A 20,898-nucleotide genomic window follows, 5' to 3' on the forward strand; every position below is an offset into this window, starting at 1 on the left:
CTCGACAAATACCACTGCATTCCTCTCCAGACTTCTTCTGCATAGGCACATTCCAGAAGGAGGTGTGTGACAGTCTCGTCTTCCCCCGCAGCCGCTTCGAGGGCAGCGTGCGGTGCGGCTGAAAGTCCGGGCGTGCATAAAGGATCTCACAGGCAGAGCCCTTCTCACCACCAGCCAAGCCATGTCTTGGTGCTTGTTGGAAAGTTCTGGCTTTGACAGTCTGCTCAGGGAACCGCTCGACAGGATCCGCCCTCTCCTTTTCCTGAAGGGTCTCAAGGACACTACATGCTGACCACTTCCTGATGGACATGTGGTCAATGGTGTTTTTCTTCATAAACTTCTCCATGAAGGACAGGTGATACGGAACGCTCCAAGTAGTTGGATGCCAGGCCCATCCTTCGCAACACCGGGGACAGGTAGAACCTCAGTACGTAGTGACACTTGGTGTTTGTGTACCGGGGATCCACGCACAGCTTGATGCAGCCACACACAAAGGTGGCCATCAGGGTGAGGGTGGCATTGGGTGTATTTTTTCCCCTATTGCCCAGATCTTTATACAGCGAGTCCCTTCGGACCCGGTCCATCTTTGATCTCCATATAAATTGAAAGATGGCCCGGGTGACTGCAGCGGCACAGGTTCTGGGAATAGGCCAGACCTGTGCCACGTGTAATAGCAATGACTGTGCCTCACACCTGATGACCAGGATTTTCCCGCAATGGAGAGCGACCGTAGCTTCCATCTGCCCAGTTTCTGCCTCACTTTGCTGATACGCTCCTCCCAAAACATGGCGCACGCCCCAGCCTCCCGAACCAAATACCCAGCACCTTCAGGTGGTCGGTCCTGACGGTGAAGGGGATCGAGGACTGGTCGGCCTAGTTCCCGAAGAGCATGGCCTAGCTCTTGCTTCAGTTTATCTTGGCCCCCGAGGCCTGTTCGAACTGGTCACATATGCATATGAGTCTGCGCACGGACAGCGGATCCGAGCAGAAAACGGCGACGTCGGGTTCAATTCCCGACTCAGGCGACTGACTGTGTGGAGTTTGCACGTTCTCCCCGTGTCTGCGTGGGTTTCCTCCGGGTGCTCCGGTTTCCTCCCACAGTCCAAAGATGTGCAGGTTAGGTGAATTGGCCATACTAAATTGCCCGTAGTGTTAGGTAAGGGGTAAATGTAGGGGTATGGGTGGGTTTCGCTTCGGCGGGTCGGTGTGGACTTGTTGGGCCGAAGGGCCTGTTTCCACACTGTAATCTAATCTAATCTAGTCATCCATGTACAGGGAGGCCTTAACCTGCAGGCCCCCGCTGCCAGGAATAGTCACCCCTCTCAGGCTCGCATCTTTCCTGATGGACTCGGCAAACAGCTCTATGCAGCACACAAACAAGGCAGGAGAGAAAGGACAGCCCTGCCTGACTCCAGATCTGATTGGGAAGCTATCTGATTCCCGCCCATTGATTGAGACAGCACTGACAATGTTGGTGTAGAGCAGTCTGATCCAATTGCAGATTCCCTCCCCAAAGCCCATTTTGGAGAGAACATCTCTCATAAACATGTGTGATATCCTGTCAAAGGCTTTCTCCTGGTCCAGCCTGATCAGGCAGGTGTCCAACCCTCTGTCCTGCACGTAGGCGATCGTATCCCTGAGGAGTGCGCGAATGACATTGCCATGGCACAGTGCTGTAGGGCGACATGTCCATCCTTGACTGTTCAGTCCTCCACCCACCCACCCACACACACACCCACCCAGTACAGGCCACCTGACTCTCCATCTTCACTAAAACAAAATGTTATCTACGGAAGCTGTCAACCTTCAAGTAAACCACAAAGTGAGTGAGTATGAAGAAATGAAGCTTCATAAGATAGATCCTGTTAACGTGCTTAAAGTGTGTGTGTGCGTGTCTGCGTGCGCCTTCCTGCACACAGGGTAACCAATCAGAAGCATGCAAATATTTGGGGCCCCTGAGCTCTGAAGTCAAATCCGGAAGCATTGTGTGAGTTGGATAGGATGATGTAGTGAGGATGATGGTTTGCTAATACCAACTTGCATGGATGAAGGGAGCGGGGCAGGGTAAATCATGTCCACAGATCCTGCATGGAAATTGTGGTGAAAACAGAGTTGGGATAAAGCTCAGGATAGCCAGCAGAAACCTGCCGTGACTTTCAGGTCAATAATTTGTGGCCATCGAGTTCCTCGAGGAAGAAGAGAGAATTGGAAATGATATTTAAATGAGGGGAGTCAGGTTATACATGAGATGCAAATGAATGGAAATTGGGTCATTCGATAGTGAGATTCTGAAATCATCATTTAAATCTTAAGGGGAAAACATCGGGAATCTTTTTCTTGATGGCGAGATTCTGATTTTTTAAAATTCTTACCATATTTTCCTAAATTTCTTGGGAGGAGAGAATTCTGCCCAAAGGCTGGTTTGTTTGAAAATATAGTAATGACCAGTGGAACTAACCACAAGGTGAATATATTGTATAAAAATCCTAAACATGTAATGGCAAGCTTCTGAATGTCGACAGTGATCAAATTTATTATCATGCATGATGGGTGTTATTCATTTGCCATAGTTGCACTATGAATAAATAAATAACAAACCCAAAAAGGCTTGTTGGATGTTCTTTCACTGCTGCACAAGTTTGTATGTTACAACATGCAAATGCCACGCAGCGCTCTGGAGTTTGACTAATCCCAGTTTAGCAAAGTGAACTCTAAGGTCCATGAAACATTAGAAGAGGTTCATGTTAGCTGTGACTCACATGTTCACATATTATTAACACGACGGAAGCAACGACATGTAAATAAGGCACAAAACTTTCAATTATGTGAGGTACAAGTCATTCAGCTTAACATAAAATCATTTTCACTGTAATTTTAAATAGGTCGCAGTTGATAAGATTATAATATTATACTTGTTTACTGGAGTTTGGAAATTTTCAGTGTGTTATGTTATTTTGTTAAATTTAACTAAAATCTATGTTTTGATTTCTATTTTTATCATCTGTTTAACACATCCAAAAATCTCATTGAATTAAAGTCGTTTCAAGTTACAAGGATTGTGCTCCCGGATACAAGGGGTCAAATTCTGTCCTTTTCACAAGAGTTACTGTTACATTTATTGAAGGCTACCACAAGCGCACAACACGTGTTGCAAGTAGTATATCTTATATCGTGCTTTTAGATATGATGGTTATAAGTTGAAAACAACTGTGCAAAATGTGTTGCAAGAAAGATTTTTTTAAAATATTGCTACCTGATACATGTAAGGATACAATACTATTTTTATTGTAACTGTTTGAAACAATAATTGCACCAACATTCAAATTTTAAACCTAACCAGCTACACAGAGCTTCAAAATGATTTATTCGGCAGCCCGATAACAACAGAACACTCTTGCAAATATAGATCTGGAAATTCAAATCCCAGCCTGAAGTGATATTTGAACCGAACTGCTATGACGCGGAGAGGAGTGATTGGAGACATTTATCTGTGCCAACCATTAAATGCTGTGGAGGAGGAATAGAAAAAAGACCAACTCTCTGCTTTGTATTAATGTAGTGTGGTGCATGGAAGAACAGAATTAATAGTGGCACAACCAGTTGGAAAATATGTTATTTGATTTGCACGGCTAATGCTGGATTTACAACAGTGAAAGGTTAGAAGATAAAGTGAAACAATTCAGTAAAAGGTCATTATTAAGCTTGTTACCAGACGTGTTGTAATTTAACATTGCAGCTTATAGAGGAAGCACTTGGAGTATCGAATACATGTCATGGTATAGAAATACAGGTTAAATTCCTCCTTCTACCTAATACGTGCTGCTGGATTCTACTTTTAGCTGCATCAATAGAGATACACCTGACCTCTCTTTGATAACCTTCATGGTGAAATGGTAGACTGGGGGCATTACAGACAAATGCTAGCTCATTCAATCACTCTCTCTGGAATTGCATTACCAGCAAAAGCTGTACACAAAGAAATGTTCTTGCAGAACAAAATTCTGCAGGAATAGGAACAAAATACCTATTAATCAAGTAGGAAATATTTTTAAAATATTGAAGGAAATAGAAAGCTACAATATTTTAGAACTAAACTTTTATGTCAATACTTAAAATGTAGAACGCGACTGAAAATGATAACACTTTACCAAAGCCAAACTATATGTGATAAAACAGATTTAAAATGGCTTACTTTAAATCTTTTTGGTAACACATGTTTAATTGTGTGGGAGCAGTAAATAGTTCTGTGAAGTTGTAACCTGATTTAATTGTATTCCATAGGAGCCACTGAAATTGATTCAACGAAGAGAATCAACATCTGTGATTCATGTATTACAGAAAGCATCATGCCACAGTAAGTATGGAAAAACTAGAAGATATTATAAAATAAATAATATTTCCTATTATGGTTTTAATGTCACGGTGATCATTTGCAATTAACTCAAACTTGAGATCATTCAAAACTCTGCCCATGAGCAGGTGTTCTAGTTCATACCATGTCCTGCTCATTCACTTCCTGTATACACACCAACTACAAAGCCTCCCAGTTAAGTGCCATCCTGAGTTTAAATATGCATCCATTTTTATCCAATCCCTCTATAGTTTTGCTCTGTGTGTGTAATATTTTCTAACCATACAAGCCCCCGAGTTAGAGTCATAGGGTTGTAGAGATGTGCAGAAAGGAAACAGATCCTTCAACCCAACTTGTTCATGCCAACCAGCTATCCTAAAATGATCTAATCCCATTTGCCAGCATTTGGCCCATATCCCTCTAAACCCTTCCCATTCATATATCCATCCAGATGCCTTTTAAATGTTGTAATTATATCAGCCTCCGTGACTTCATCTGACACTTCATTTCATACATGCACCAACCTTTACATGAAAAAGTTGTCCCTTAGGTCCCTTTTAAATCTTTCCCCTCTCACTTTAAAGCCATGACCTCTAGTTTTGGACTCCCCTATCCTGGGGAAAAGACCTTGACTATTCATGAGATCTTTACACTCCTCCCAATTCTGGCCTCACTTTATTTGCTCCACTAATGAAGGCCTTGCCTTCAGCTGCCTAAGGCTCTAATTCCATTGTCTGAATCTCACTATTTCTACTCTTCCTCTGCCCCTGTTAAGGTGTTCCTTAAAACCTATTTCTTTGACCAAGCTTTTGGTCATTTAGCCAGTTTCTCTTTGTGGTTCAGTGTCAAACTTGCTTGATAATATTTATAAAAATATATGTAAGTATTATTATGCTAAAGACTCTATGTAGATGCAAATTGTAGCTGTTTGTTACAGTCAAAATTGAAAGGTAAATTTCTCATCAATATTTTTTTCTACAATTCTGGTTGTAAGGTATGCTCTTTGACCTACCATTACAGAATGATTTGAACTAATGGTCTGGTTTTTAAATTTCCTAATTATCAATATCCAATCTCTCTCTATAAGGGCTGACAAGCTCAATTATATTTAATCTTTTTAAAATTGTATTTCTGCATCTTGGGACAAAAAATGATGCATCTTCTCCAGATTGCCTGCTTTGCTAAGTATTTCCCTTCCTGAACAGACACAGGCACACTATTTGAAATGTAGTCTCAGATTGCAGTATGCTTGAAATAGCTTTTCCTAACGTGTAGCCTACAATGTTGACTGTACAGTTCTACATTCTATTTGCTCGGTTAATTGCTTCTCCATTATAGTGCACCTATTGATATCAAGTATATTATCATTCCCTAATCTTATTCAAATTCATGCTTTAGTATTTTGAGACCATTCATGGATTAACTCTGTCATTCATTTTTCTTCTAAATGCAGTACTTAAGTATTTAATTTTTCTTCATATTAAATTTCATGGACAATTTAAATGTTTTGCCCAATTAGTTTTATCAGTTTGTCACCTCAGATTCAACTACCTTGACTAATTTAGCAGCTATCATGAATAGAGCAGCTTGTGCTGGGCTTCTGGATCAGTTGTTAATATTAAAATAAAAGGGAATGGAATTTGAGATATGCCAGATGCGGGAAATGATAATACTCCATAAATATTCGGGTAAGACGTGTTTCCCCATTCCACCTGTAGTGGCCAGTATAACCTATACAGTTGAGTGGCTGGGGAGCCAGCCTTCTTCATGCGTGAGGGCCTGGCAATATGCAAAACAGGATGCAATTCAGACCCACTTTAGGACAGTATTAATGGGACGTTTCACTGTCAAGTACCCATGGGAGGTCTCAGTTCAGGTGTCCAGAATCAATATCAACATCTGGTAGCATTTCACAGCGTCATACAGCATGGAAACAAACCCATTGGTTCAACTCATCCATGCTGACCAGGTATCCAAAACTGAACTAGGCCGATTTGCCTGCATTTGGTCCAGAACCCTTTCCATTCATGTATCTGTCCAAAAGTCTTAAAACATTCTAATTGTACCCGCCATTCCATATACACACCATCCACTGTGTGAAAAAATTACCCTTCAGGCCACTTTTAAATCTTTCACCTCTCACCTTAAACCTATGCCATCTAGTTTTGGGCTCCCCTATTCTTGGAATTTGGATACAACAAAAATGCAGCAGAAATTTCTTTCACTTTTCTCCAATAAGGTGCTGAAATTCAGAAAATCACCTCAAAAACGTCATTTGGACCCACACATAAAGAGTTAGGAGTGGTATTGATAATTAATTCCATATTGGGGGAGTTTGATACTGTTGGCCCATGCAGGACTAGATTAACCCACACTAATTTCACGATGACTACTTACAATGAGCTGAAGGCCAAGTATTCCATCCTGTATTAAAGCTCAGGTCCCAGAAAGACCAAAATATAATCTACTCTTGAATCAGCAAAACATGTGCATTTCAATAATAAAAGCTAATGATGTTAGAAATGTACAGCAGATCCATTGTAACTTAGAAGTGCTTGGTTAACATCTTGGATAAAGGGGGCTAGGCTGGACAGTCACTGAACTTGCAAGATGTAGTGAATCTTTGCTCATTACCATGATTTTAGTTTGCAGCCTCTGCCTATAATACTGTTTAATGGCTACAGATGTCAGTCAGCAAGGGGCCCACAATTATGAGGGACTAGCACTATAATGCCAATTGACATCTTTTAAAAGAGAAGGGTATTGTAGCTAGAGCAATTTGGACATCCATAGGTATGTCACTGAAATGTGGAAAAGAATGAATAACAGCACTATCTGGGAGATAGAGAGCTGCTTCAGTGGAGGAAGCATAAAGGAGGGAAGTACTATAACCACAGGGTTTCAGAAAGTCCTCCAAGCAAATGCTTAAAAGGCACTGGTACCTAATAGCCACAACAGTCAGTGCCAGGAGCCCATCCAAAACCCAGAAACAATACTACAAAAAGGACAACTACACAGTGAGCACAGTCAGTGAATTCTCCAAATGCCATATTCCACAACTGCACCAATCACCTCAGATTCTCCTCAATGCACCACATTCCTATCATTCACCTCTCAACAGTGGCCGTTAATGAGGAATTGAAGCTTACATTCATATCTCACCTTCACACATTTAACATTGTTCGAAGCCTCATACCCAGTACTCTCAGCTTGCAACTCTGCCAGCCATATCACACAAACAAACTGCATCGCAGTCACTGACACACTTGCTGCACTCTCTTACAGAACATCCAAAACCAGCAATAGCTGATAGCAGGGGATTAGGTGGGCATGGAAGAGCAACACCCACTGATGATGAAATAATCCCTGAAGATACTGACACAGCATGCAACTTGGGTCTGAAAGAGTTAGCGTTAATTGAGAGCCATAAACACCACACACGGTGATGATGTCAGGAGGACTGGTGAGGAGAGTAGCAAAGCTTGAAGAAGTGAGACCTCAGACCAGGTCCTCCCAGCAGTCTCTGCAGAAATGTATTCTTGTAACAAGCAAATAAGTGCAGAGATGCAACAAACTAGATTATACTTTCTACAAGATTTGCTTCCAGTTAGACCAGAAAGTGATTATCCTCATTCAAGATAAACCTAAAGAAATGTATACCTTAAAGATGGTTGTGGATGGACATAAGATGAGAGGATAGAATAGAAGCAAGATCATTTGAAATCTGAGGAGATGATCAACACTACCATTTGTGAATTGCCCTGGGTCAAGGTAAGGGTGCCATGCTCAGGTTTCCATGATTTGGAGATGCCGGTGTTGGAATGGGGTGTACAAAGTTAAAAATCATACAACATCAGGTTATAGTCCAACAGGTTTATTTGGAAGCACCTAATGAAGGAGTAACACTCCGAAAGCCAGTGCTTCCAAATACACCTGTTGGACCATAACCTGGTGTTGTGTGATTTTTAACTGTGCTCAGGTTTAACAGCCATGGTCAATGATGACTTCAGTGAAATTTCCATGGGGATGGGAGAAGAGGTAGAGCATGGACAGGCCATGACTCCTACCACACAAACTCAAACTGCTGTCATCATGACCATGGATGCCAATGGTCATAGTGTCATAGAGATGTACAGTATGGAGACAGACCTTTCAGTCCAACTCATCCATGCTGACCAGATATCTTAAATTAATCTAGTTCCATTTGTCAGCATTTGGCCCATATCCCTCTAAACCCTTCCTATTCATGTACTCATCCAGATGCCTTTTAAATGTTGTAATTGTACCAGTCTCCACCACTTCCTCTGGCAGCCCATTCCATGCATGCACCACACTCTACATGAAAAAGTTATCCCTTAGGTCCCTTTTATATCTTTTCCCTCTCCCCCTAAACCTATGCCCTCCAGTTTTGGACTCCCTACCGGGAAAAAGACTTTGTTTATTCATCCTATCTATGCCCCTCATGATTTTATAAACTTCTATAAGGTCACCCTTCATCTTCTGATGCTCCAGGGAAAAAAAGCCCCAGCCTATTCAGCCTCTCCCTATAACTCAAACCCTCCAACCCCAGCAATATCCTTGTGAATCTTTTCTGAACCCTTTCAAGTTTTACAATATGTTTCCCATAGCAGGGGGACCAGAATTGAATGCAGTGGTTACAACAAACCAGCATTTTGTCTCCTAACCTTACTAGGATTGTCAAGGTGATGCTGGGAGAAGAGGTGGTAGCTCCATGAAGCAGAAGTCTGCTATCCTCTCTCAAGATGGCAGTATTCATTCTCCTCACACTGTGCCCCTACAATTACCTGCCAGCCAGCTCACACAGCTGCCCTCTGCAGTGCAGTTTGAAAGTTGAATCCTCCGAACTCTGAGCTGTCCAAGGCTATCCTACAGGGCCATCTACAGACTCCCTCCCATTTGAAAGTCAGCAGCTTTCCAGCAGTGATGTACTAACATTGCAAAAGGACAAGCAAAGACAGGTGGAAGATTGACATCAAGGGATGCACAAGGGAGATTAGTTTACAATTGTATGCAATATGGCATGCTTTGTTTTATAAATGTAGCTTAGCATTGCATCAGCATTTGTTTGTAAGTTGTGGAAATGTTCATGGCCACTGACAAATGAGAGATAAGGTGTGGTACACTTGGCAAATGGGGATTGGGCATTGTGGCATTAGAGGGATATGGGCCAAATGCATAACAGTCAAATGAGTTGTTCAAAGCCAGCCCAGGCAAAAACGTGCTGCATATGTTTCCTCCTCCTCATTCTGTTCCTTGTACTATTCTTCAGTTGTTTGGTGTGTAGCGGTGGGAAGAGCAATGTGCTCAAAACCCTGGAGTTGTGCAGGATGCTGCAGATCACCAGAAACATTAACAAGCGTTCCTTCATTTACTGCATGACCCCACCAGAACAGTTTGGTTTGTTAAAGTATTGTTTCAGCCCTCCCAATGGCCTGCACACTCACATTCCAGATGGCAGTATATTGTATTTATGGTAGTCACTCATACAAGAGATGTGCAGGAACCAGGAGCCATTTATTCAATGAATCACGCTTGTCTCTCTGTAGCTATCCTTTGGTTTATTTCAGTAGCTCAAATACAGGTAGAATAGTGAGCTGCGTAGAGGGAAATCATCATGACTGCTGCCAGGTTAGTTGGCATTGGCATATGGACATATCAACAGATAAACTAGAAACAGGACTGAGCCATTCAGCCACTCAGCCTACTCCATTATTCAATAAGATCACTACCTGATTTGATTTTGGCCTCAAATACACATTCCTACCTACCACCGATAATCTCTGACTCCCTTATTAGTTTGACCTGTGTGAAACTCTCTGTGTAGCCGTGAGCCACAGTTGAGGAAGTGGGATCTGTTTTAGTGTTCAAGTGTACCTTAGCATTGAAACATGATGCCTGCAGATTGGTGCAGCAGTGGCACCTTGGCCAATGATGAAACCTGAAATTCTCAAACAGCCATGTGATCGTTCTGGTTCCATTTTCTCAGCTCTTGTTGATTAAAGAGTCTGGAACCTTGGCTGAAGCTGCAGATAGCAAAATATGAGAAAATATTTCCAGCACCAGCCTGAAGGAACCAAATGCATAAAGCATTGGGATCTTCCTTCTGATTTTCACTATAAGACCATGTGATTGTGCGGTTCTTTTTGCTATGTAGCCATGTAAACTTAAAAGCTCACATCCAATGCCATTTTGGACTTTGCCTTGCTCTGGGTTTGTGTTGTGGCTATAACAGGGATCAAGTTTAAGTGAGGAGATTCTTCCTGAAGTGCAGGTGGTTGCACATTGTTTCTCATTGAAATTCAGGTGGAAGAACTTTTCCAGAACTTCCTGGGTCTCTTGCTGAGACTTTTTCTCCCTTTCCTTCTCCTCCCACTTCCAACAGCTTGTCTTTCTCCATCATCTCTGCTCATTCCCCCTATCGTGCTGTATTCCAAGAAGAGAACTGGCCATTTGATCCATATTGACAGCAACTAGTTTGTGCAGAAGACTTGAAGTCAAGGCAAAGTCTTTCAGCACTTGGCAAACCACTCTCTGTTGACTTTAGTACTTTGAAAGCACTCTACAAAGCACAAAACGCTTATACAATCAGAACAATATGCAGTAGAATTATTAAGCTGGAGAGGGTTCAGAAGAGATTTACAAAGATGTTGCTGGGAATGGAGGGTTTCCGTTAAGGGGAGAGACTGGATAGCGTCATAGAGATGTACAGCACGGAAACAGACCCTTCGGTCCAACCTGTCCATGCCAACCAATCTAGTCCCACCTGCCAGCACCCGGCCCATACCCTTCAAAGCCTTCCTATTCATATACCCATCCAAATGCCTTTTTAAATGTTGCAATTGTACCAGCCTCCACCACATCCTCTGGCAGCTCATTCCATACGCGTACCACCCTCTGCGTGAAAACGTTGCCCCTTAGGTCTCTTTTATATCTTTCCCCTTTCACTCTAAACCTATGCCCTTTAGTTCTGGACTCCTCCACCCCAGGGAAAAGACTTTGTCTATTTATCCTATCCATGCCCCTCATAATTTTGTAAACCTCTCTAAGGTCACCCCTCAGCCTCCGAAGCTCCAGCGAAAACAGCCCCAGCCTGTTCAGCCTCTCCCTATAGCTCAAATCCTCCAACCCTGGCAACGTTCTTGTAAATCTTTTCTGAACCCTTTCAAGTTTCACAACATCTTTCTGATGGGAAGGAGACCAGAATTGCATGCAGTATTCCAACAGTGGCCTAATAGGATGGGACATTTTTCACTGGAGCGTAGGATGTTTAGGGGTGACCATTTAGAGGCTTATAAAATGATGAGGAGTACAGATAAATGAATGGTAGATGTTTTTTCCCTAAGGTAGGGGCTTACAAGACTAGAGGGCATATTTTAAGATGAGAGGAGAAAGATTTTAAAAAGACACCAGAAGCAATTTTTTTACACAGACGATAGTTTGTGTGTCAAATGAACCACCAAAGGAAGTGGTGAATGCAGGTACAGAAACAACGTTCAAAAGACATTTAGATAAGACATGAATAAGAAATGTTTGGAGGGATATGGGCCAAGTGCAGGCAGGTGGGATGGGTTTGGTTTGGGATGCTGGTGAGCATGGACTGGTCAGACCAAAGGGTATGTTTCTGTCCTGTTTGACCTATGACTCTATGACTATAAATCAATCAGTAATTAACCTGAAAGAAAGTGATGATTCCTTTAATTAATACTGATGTGGAATCATTCATAACACTAAATGCATGTTTGAGTATAATTAATAGAAAACTGTTGAGCATCAATGTTTTAGCACAGGCATTTAATCAACATTGCATGCTGTTTGCCGCCATGATCTCTTTCTCTGTACATCCAGCCAACACTCATTGCACGTGCTCTATCCCTGTCCCAGTACAGTATTCAGCATAACTCATACCAGAAGTATGTGGGTCATTTTAGATCTTTAAGGGGACCTGCAATGCTCATTTTCTGAAATTTGCTCCCAGACATTTTACAGGGTCTATAACTAATCCGTTAAACATGACTTTCTGTTTTCAGATACTATGAATTCAGTTTTTTTGTATTTACTTCTTCACCCCTATATTTGCAATTTTTAAAAGTTGTTTCACATTTTAATCATGATCCTCCAACTTTTCACCACAGACCTGAAATATAGACATGTACTTAAGGTATTGTCAGAGCTTTGGTGTTAGAGCTTGGCAGTGAACATAATAGAACGTTGCATTCAAAGAGCTGGTACAGTCATGCAAGGCTGAATGGATACTCTGCAAGGTGTATCATTCTGGGAGGGATTCTGCTTCTCCTTCATTCATTCCACTAATCTATTAAAGGTAACCATACTGTGGGAAACAATAAACATTTTTATAATGTTGACTATTTTAAAAACTGCTTAATTGTTTCAAATAAATCCAAGCAAATGTTTATGATTATGAAAAGAAGAAAGAAAGACTTGCATTTATATAGCACCTCGCGCAACATCAGAATGTCCCAATATGTTATGCTGTACATCTCTATGAATCTATTAATTTTTTTTTAAAAAGTGCAATAGTTGTTACAAGAGACAAAGCAGTCAATTTAAGAACAGCAAGGCCGCACATAAAGAAATGATAGTGGCTAAGTTATCTGTTTTTATTGATGATTGAGGTAAAAATATTGGTCATAATTTCAATTTAGTATAAAACAATTGGTCAGAAGCTTCCAGCGTTCTTCCTCAAAATAGTGTCCTGGAATCTTTTACATCGACCTGAATGGCAATCTTGGTCTAATGTCTCATTTGAAAAATGGCACCTCTGAGCAATGACATTAAGATGTGTGCTTGAGCATCTGGAGGGAGCTTGACCCCACAATGTGGCATCGAGAGCAGGAAGCCTGAGATTTCCAAGAGTGCGAGCCAAAACAGAGGAGACTGAGCCCTTGCAGGGAGTGCACTTAAGAAAGACAGCTGAATGTTTACCTTTATTCTTTTATTTCTCCACTTATTATTAGGAGTGTAAAGTTAACTCAATGTTATTTCTTTATTTTTCTACTTACACTAAGAACAGCGATAATGCTTTACTTTTAACTTTGTTTCTCTATGTGACTACATGTACTTACGTTTCATACTGAGGTACCTTTGTACTTAGGTACCTGTACCATAGCTAAGATGGCACCATGTGTGGCGACATTGTACTCCTGTACTTGAGTATACGTGACAATAAAGCTTAAATCAAATCAATGATCTGGCTCAACGCTAAGCACAATGCACAGAGTCACAACTGACTGACTGCATTGTAAATGCTGACATTTCCATATAACATCTTCATTAATAAGCATTTTTATAAAATGATTCTTATCAGGGTGCAGAGAAAATCAACAACAGTGTCACTAACTTTAGTCCCTTCTTCTGGAAGTGAAGGTTCTGCAAGCCCGAGAAGTCCCCAGATGTACTCCAAACCTATTCAGACTTTATCTGTCAACACCCAGCAGGTAACGAGTAACAATATGTCTCAGTTAACTCAGCAATCAATTTTAAAATACTACATTAAATCAAGAATTCTGATTACTTTGCAAGATTATCATTTGATTGTGATGAACTAACTTTTGTTTTACACCAAATTGAAGTTTTTAAGTCATGAGATTGCATTGACAACAAGAACTGTCCAAAACAGTAACTTTACAACTAAATTATTTACGTGAAATCATCCCGTTTTGTTAATTAAAAATAAAATTATCATATGAATTACTCTGGATGTAACTACCAAATTTAGCTCAGTAAAACTGTATTAAAGAGCTCAGTAAAACTGTATTAAAGAGCCAGAATCTTTAGAATGTGTATTTTTCAAATGTCCTTTTTCATCTGTCAAGAAACAAATGACGCAGCAACTTTAAATAATATTTGCACATCACATTGAAAGAAAGACATCATTTATGGCTCTTCTGATGTTGAAACATCCTCTAAATGGATAACAAAAAGTTAATTCAACATTTTTTGAGAATCATTTATTACAAAAAAATCTTTAAACTTTGAATTTACTTAATTTCAACAGAGTGAAGAGACCCCACTTTCTACCCATTCAGGAGTTTCAACAGAACTTGCCCCAGTGTTTACAAAGGTAAGAGCGGCCTCAATCATCTGAATGTTGTTGCATTTCCATTCACCAAACTTTTTACAGCATATCTCCATCCTGGAACATCCGGTTCAACAATATTGCGTCACAATGCTGTGCAAATATTTTCCCATCCCATGAAGAGTGCTCATGTTTTGTCAGTAAACTGATAGAAGTCACATCCTGACTTCTGTGCTTCAAATCTCCTTGGCAATTGGGATGAACTGGAGCTGTAACCAGCATGATGGAGACAAAATCAGAAGCATAAAGGGACTTGGGAGTCCTAGTTCAGGTTTCTCTTAAGGTTAACACATAGGTTCAGTTGACAGGAAGGCAAAAGCAATATGAGCATTCATTTCAGGAAGGCCAGAATATAACAGCTGAGATGTATTGCTGAAGTTGGCTAAGGCTTTTGTTAGACCACATTTGGAATATTGTGAGCGGTTTTGGGCCCTGCATCTAAGGACGGATGTGCTGGTGTTGGAGGGTGTACAGAGGAGGTTTACAAGAATGATCCCAGGGATGAAGGGCTTGACATATGAGGAGTGGTTGAGAACTGTGGATCTGCACTCACTGGAATTTTGAAGGATAAGGGAGGATCTGATTGAAACTTACAGAATATTGAGAAGCTTGAATAGAGTCGATATGGAGAGGATGTTTCCACTAATAGAAGAGATTAGGACCCGAGGGCACAGCCTCAGAGTGAAGGGATGATCCTTTATAATTGAGGTGAGAAGGAATTTCTTCAGCTATAGAATTCATTGCCGCAGAAGGCTTGGAGGCCAAGTCATTGGATGTATTTTTATGTTCCTAGAATCCCTACAGTGTGGAAACAGGCCATTCAGCCCAACAGGTCCTACTCCGACCCTCCGGAGAGCATTCCAGACTCACCCCCCTATCTTATCCCTGTGGCCCTGTATTTCCCATGGCTAAATCAACTAACCTACACATCCCTGGACACTATGGGCAATTTAGCATGGCCAATCCACCTAACCGGCATGTCGTTGGACTGTGGAAAGAAACCGGAGCACCCAGAGGAAATCCATGCAGACATGAGAAGAATGTGCAAACTCATTTAAAACACAGATAGATAGATTCGTGATTGGTAAGGAGATCAAGGGTGACAGGAAGAAGGCAGGAGAATAGGGTTGAGAAATTTATCAGCAGTGATCAGATGGCAGAGTAGAATAAATGGGCTGAATGGCCTCATTCTGTTTCTACATTTGATGGTTTTATGAAGATGGGATGGGGTCAGAAATTAAATTGGGTCAAAATTCAATTATTCTATGTCACTGTGATGGTGTACCCCTGTTTTTGGTGGACTAGTAGTGTAGAGACTCAGTGCTCTGAGGACTGGCGTTCAAATCCTAGTGTTGGCACAGGATCTCAGAAGGAGGCCATTTGGCTTATTGTGGGAGAAAGTGAGGACTGCAGATGCTGGAGATCAGAGCTGAAAATATGTTGCTGGAAAAGCGCAGCAGGTCAGGCAGCATCCAAGGAACAGGAGAATCGACGTTTCGGGCATGAGCCCTTCTTCAGGAATTTGGCTTATTATGTCTGCTGCAGCTCTTGAAATGAGTAGCTTGTCTTCGTGTCATTCTCCTGCCTTTATACAAAGACTTGATTGCAGGTTGAACAATACTGAGAACTGAACACCCAACAGTATTACCAGGGCAAAGGAATAGCTCATTTGACCCTTAGAGCCTGCTCCACCAGTCATGGCTGATCATCCAACTCAATAGACTGTTCCTGCTTTCTTCCCATAGCCTTCAATCTCTTTATCAATTTACATAATTGTGAGCGGTTGCATTTTGGCAGGGCAAACCAGCGCAAAATTTATACAGTTAATGATTGGGCCATGGGAAGTGTTGCTAAACAAGGAGACCGAGGGCTGCAGGCACATAGTTCCTTGAAAGTGGAGTCGCAAGTAGACAGGGTGGTAAAGAAGGTATTTAGCAAACTTGCGTCCATTGGTCAGAGTTTTGAGTATAGGAGTTGGGATGTCATGTTGTTGTGACTGTACAGGACATTGGTGAGACCACTTTTGGAATACTGCGTACAGTTTTGATCTCCCTACTATAGGAAGATGTGTTAAATTTGAAAGGGGTCAGAAAAGATTTCTAAGGATGTTGCCAGAATTGGTGTGTTTGAGCTATAGGGAGAGGCTGAATAGGCTGGGGCAATTTCCTTGGAGTGTTGGAGGCTGAAGGGTGACCTTCTAGATGTTTATAAAATGATGAGGGGCCTGGATAGGGTGAGTAGCCAAGGCTTTTTTTTTTCCAGTGCAGGGGAGTCCAAAAACTAGAGGGTATAGCTTTAAGGTGAGAGGGGAAAGATCTAAAAGGAACCCGAGGAGTAACTACTTCATGCAGACTGTGGTACGTGTTTGGAATGAACTGCCAGAGGAAGTGGTAGAGGCTGGTAAAATTATAACATTTAAAAGGCATCTGGATAGGTACATGAATAGGAAGAGTTTAGAGGGATATGGGCCAAATTCTGGCAAATAGGATTAGATTCATTTCGGACATCTGGTCAGTGTAGATGAGTTGGACCAAAGGAACTGTTTCTGTGCTGTACATCTTACTGAGTCTATGACTGTAAGTGTTATATCTAACTCCTTCATAAAATCATTCAATATTTTTGGCTTCAACTGCTTTCTGTGGTATTGAATTCCACAATGAAGAAATTTCTCCTTATCTAAGTTTTACCTCATATCCCAGACTATGAGCCTGATTCTGGACATCTCCACCATCAGGAACATCCTTCCTGCATCTAACCTGTCTAGTCCTGTTATAACTTTATAGGTTCTATGAGATCTTCCTTCATTCTTCTGAACTCCAGCAAATGTAATCCTAACTGATTCAACCCCATCACATAGGCCAGTCCTGTCTTCTCAGGAACCGATCTGGTAAATCTTCACTGCACTTCCTCTGTAGCAAGAACATCTTTCCTCAGAGAAGGAGACCAAAACTGTACATGATATTATGGGTGTGGTCTCACCATGATTCTGCACATTTGCAGCAAGATATTCCTGTGCTCGCTATGAAGGCCAAGAGACCATTTCCCTCCTTTACTGCCTGCTGCACCTGCATGCTTGCCTTCAGTGATTGGTGTACACTGACACCCAGATCTCACTGCACATTCTCCTCTCTCAATTTATAGCCATTCAGATAATAATCGGCCTTCCTGATTTTGCTCCCAAAGTGGATTATCTCACATTTATTCACATTATACTGCATCAGCCATGCATTTGCCCACTCACTCAGTTTGTCTAAATCATACAGATGCATCTTAGCTCACCCCACCACCCAGCTTTGTGTCATCTGCAAATTTGGAAATATAATATTTAGTTCCCTCATCCAAATCATTAAGCTATATTGCTAATAGCTGGGGCCCTAGCACTACAGTACCCCACCAGTCACTCCCTGCCACTCAGAATACGACCTATTTATTTCTACTTTTCGTTTCCTGTCTGCCAACCTGTTTTTCTATCCATCTCAATATACCACTCCCAATCCCATGCATTTTAATTTTAAACATTAATCTCTTAAGTGGGACTTTGTCAAAACCTCTGCAAGTCTAAATAAACTGCAACTACTGCCTCCCCATCATCAACTCCAGCCAATTTGTCAAGGATGAGTTCCCTTTCATAAATCCATACAGACTCTGCTCAATCCTGCCACTGTTTTCAAATGTTCAGGTATTATTTATTATATGATGATCTCTAGCAATTTCCTCACTACCAATGTCAGACTAACTGGTTCAAAATTCCTGATTTGCTCTCTGTCTCCCATCTTAAGCTCAAAATCTTAAATTCAGTCTTATATGCAGGACAGAGCAGCAGGCGAGTTGCCATTGTTAATGAAAGTTGAAATCAGTGCAACAGTGACAAGAATTGCCAATGTGGAATCAAAAGTGGAGCAAAAAGCAACAAGGGGCAGAAAACATTTCTGGCAATTGGCTAACAGCCTCCAAACAGTAGTGGTGAGGTAAAGGATCACATTAAACAGGAAGTTAGAAATATATGCAACAAATGTGCTAGAGTAAGCATGGGTGACTTTAAGATTAGAGTGGTGCTAGAAAAGCACAGCAGGTCAGGCAGCATCCGAGGAGCAGGAAAATCGATGTTTTGGGCAGGAGCCCTTCATCAGGAATGAGGCTGGGAGCCTCTGGGGTGGAGAGATAAATGGGATGAGGGTGGGGCTGGGGTGAAGGTAGCTAAGAGTGCAATAGGTGGATGGAGGTGGGGAAGAAGGTGATAGGTTGGAAAGGAGGGTGGAGCGGATAGCTGGGAAGGGAGATTGGCAGGTAGGACAGTCGTGAGGATGGTGCTGAGCTGGAAGGTTGAAACTGAGGTAAGGTGGGGGGGAGGGGAAATGAGGAAACTGGTGAAGTCCACATTGATGCCGAACATTTCAACTCCACCTCCCACTCTGCCGAGGACATGTAGGTCCTGGGCCTCCTTCATTGCCACTTCCTCACCACCTGAGGCCTGGAGGAAGAACGCCTCATCTTCCGCCTTGGAACACTTCAACACCACTGCATTTCCTGCCTGAAACATCAGTTTTCCTGCTCCTCGGCTACTGCCTGACCTGCTGTGCTTTTCCAGCACCACTCTAATCTTGACTCTGATCTCCAGTATCTGCTGTCTTCACTTTCGCCATAGGTGACTTTAATCCACACTTAGACTGGAAAAAGCATCTCAGCAATAAGATTGTTGCCGATGAATTCTTAAAGTGTGCACAAATGGATTTTTAGACCAATACTTTGAGGGAACAACTGTCCAAAATGTCAAGGCAGGCTGTCCTAGATTTAGTTTTGTGCAATTAATTAATAAGCTTATTGTAAGAGGTTCTTTAAGAAAAAGTAACCATAACATGACAGAGCTCTTCATTGGCATAGAAAGTGATGTAGGGTTGAAAACTAGGGTCCTAAATCTAATCACAGGGGATCTCAGTGAAATGTATAATGTTCTGAAATGGCAGACTAAATGCAAGAATGATGTTTCTCCCCTGCACAGTCTCAGGAAGTGCAATAGGCTATTTCTGACTGAGATGAGGAGAAAATTCTACAGGTGGGCCTGTAGAATTCTTTACCACAGAGGCTGTGGAGGAGAAGTCATTGAATACATTTAAAACTTGAAGGTGCCGGTGTTGGATCGGGGTGGACAAAGTTAAAAATCACACATCACTATGTTATAGTCCAACAGGTTTATTTGGAAGCACTAGCTTTCGGAGCACTGATCCTTCATCAAATAACCGCCTGATGAAGGAACAGCGCTCCGAAAGTTAGTGCTTTCAAATAAACCTGTTGGACTATAACCTGTTGTGTGATTTTTAACATTGAATATATTTAAGAAAGACATCAGTAGATTTCAAGAAGCTAAATGTGTCAAGTGGTAGGGGGAGAGAACAGGAGTATGGTGTTGAGGTAGAGGATCAGCCCTGATTATGCTGAATAGTGGAGCGGGCTCGATGGGCCAAACAGCTTACTTCTGCTCCTCTTAGTTTTTTCAGTATTTGTGAGGTTCCCTGAAGGAATTGGGCATAGATCTTACAGGATGCAGGGCTGTCAAGCCAACATAACCTGTTGGAATTGTTGATGGATCCACTCTTTTATTAATCCCTACCGTACAGTAAATCTCCATGAAGCAAACTTACAATGTTATCAGGGAGGCAGAGAGGAGTCTGCCAGATTGTAAAAGGTGACTTCTGAAAGTGATCACCAACTGAAAGAAAAGTGGCTAGCCATTTGCAACCATATCAGCTAGTGGTGCACCCGAGTCAACACCGTGAACACTCCAGATGCACACTCATGGCATAAAATTAATTCTGCAAATTCCAAAATGATCAGAACATTCATAAATGTTCAGGAAAAAAAGTCCTATTCTGCCAGTGTTATGAGATTGAGCATGGTCATGGATTTTTGGGTCCCCTGTCTTTGTTTCCTTGGAAGGGGGAATTGAACTGGATGCTGTATAAGTGAAAATCATAATTTTTTTCTTTGTGAATAAATGTACAATATCATTGTTCTTGGTGATCAGAAATATTCACCAATAGATATGTTGCTGAATTTACGCAGTGCACCTTGTAACAAAGCATAATTAATCACAATGATTTTCGTACTTTCATGGCTGGAGGATGTCACTATTTACCAGAAATACTGCAAACAGTGGCATGGTGGCTCAAAGGTTAGCACTGTCACCTCACAGTACCAGTTTCGATTCCAGCCTCGGGCAACTGTTTGTGCGGAGTTTGCACATTATCCCTGTGTCTGCATGGTTTCTTCCAGGTGCTCTGGTTTCCTCCCACAGGAGGTTAGGTGACTTGGCCATGCTAAATTGCCCATAGTGTCCAGGGAATTGAGGGGTAGGGGAATGGGTCTGGTGGGTTACTCTTTGGAGGGTCGATGTGAACTTGGGCTGAATGGGATTCTATGATTCAAAATAGGT

At 41.8% G+C, this 20,898-nt stretch overlaps 1 protein-coding gene across 6 annotated transcripts in view; it reads left to right on the forward strand.

Moving 5' to 3' along the window:
- The window catches only part of myot (myotilin), a 145,280-nt gene that overhangs the window by 23,401 nt on the left and 100,981 nt on the right, over positions 1–20,898 (forward strand). Inside the window, exons 1-4 of one of the 6 annotated variants that reach the window (XM_043703559.1) lie at positions 3,544–3,656; positions 4,282–4,354; positions 13,698–13,827; positions 14,388–14,453. In XM_043703559.1, the coding sequence (XP_043559494.1) occupies positions 4,347–4,354; positions 13,698–13,827; positions 14,388–14,453 (204 nt within the window). In that variant the 5' untranslated portion in view covers positions 3,544–3,656; positions 4,282–4,346. The other 5 variants (XM_043703562.1, XM_043703555.1, XM_043703557.1 and 2 more) reach the window with 5 other exon arrangements.

This window comes from Chiloscyllium plagiosum, chromosome 14 (assembly GCF_004010195.1).
Source record: "Chiloscyllium plagiosum isolate BGI_BamShark_2017 chromosome 14, ASM401019v2, whole genome shotgun sequence".
In the NCBI taxonomy this organism is placed as follows: domain Eukaryota; kingdom Metazoa; phylum Chordata; class Chondrichthyes; order Orectolobiformes; family Hemiscylliidae; genus Chiloscyllium; species Chiloscyllium plagiosum.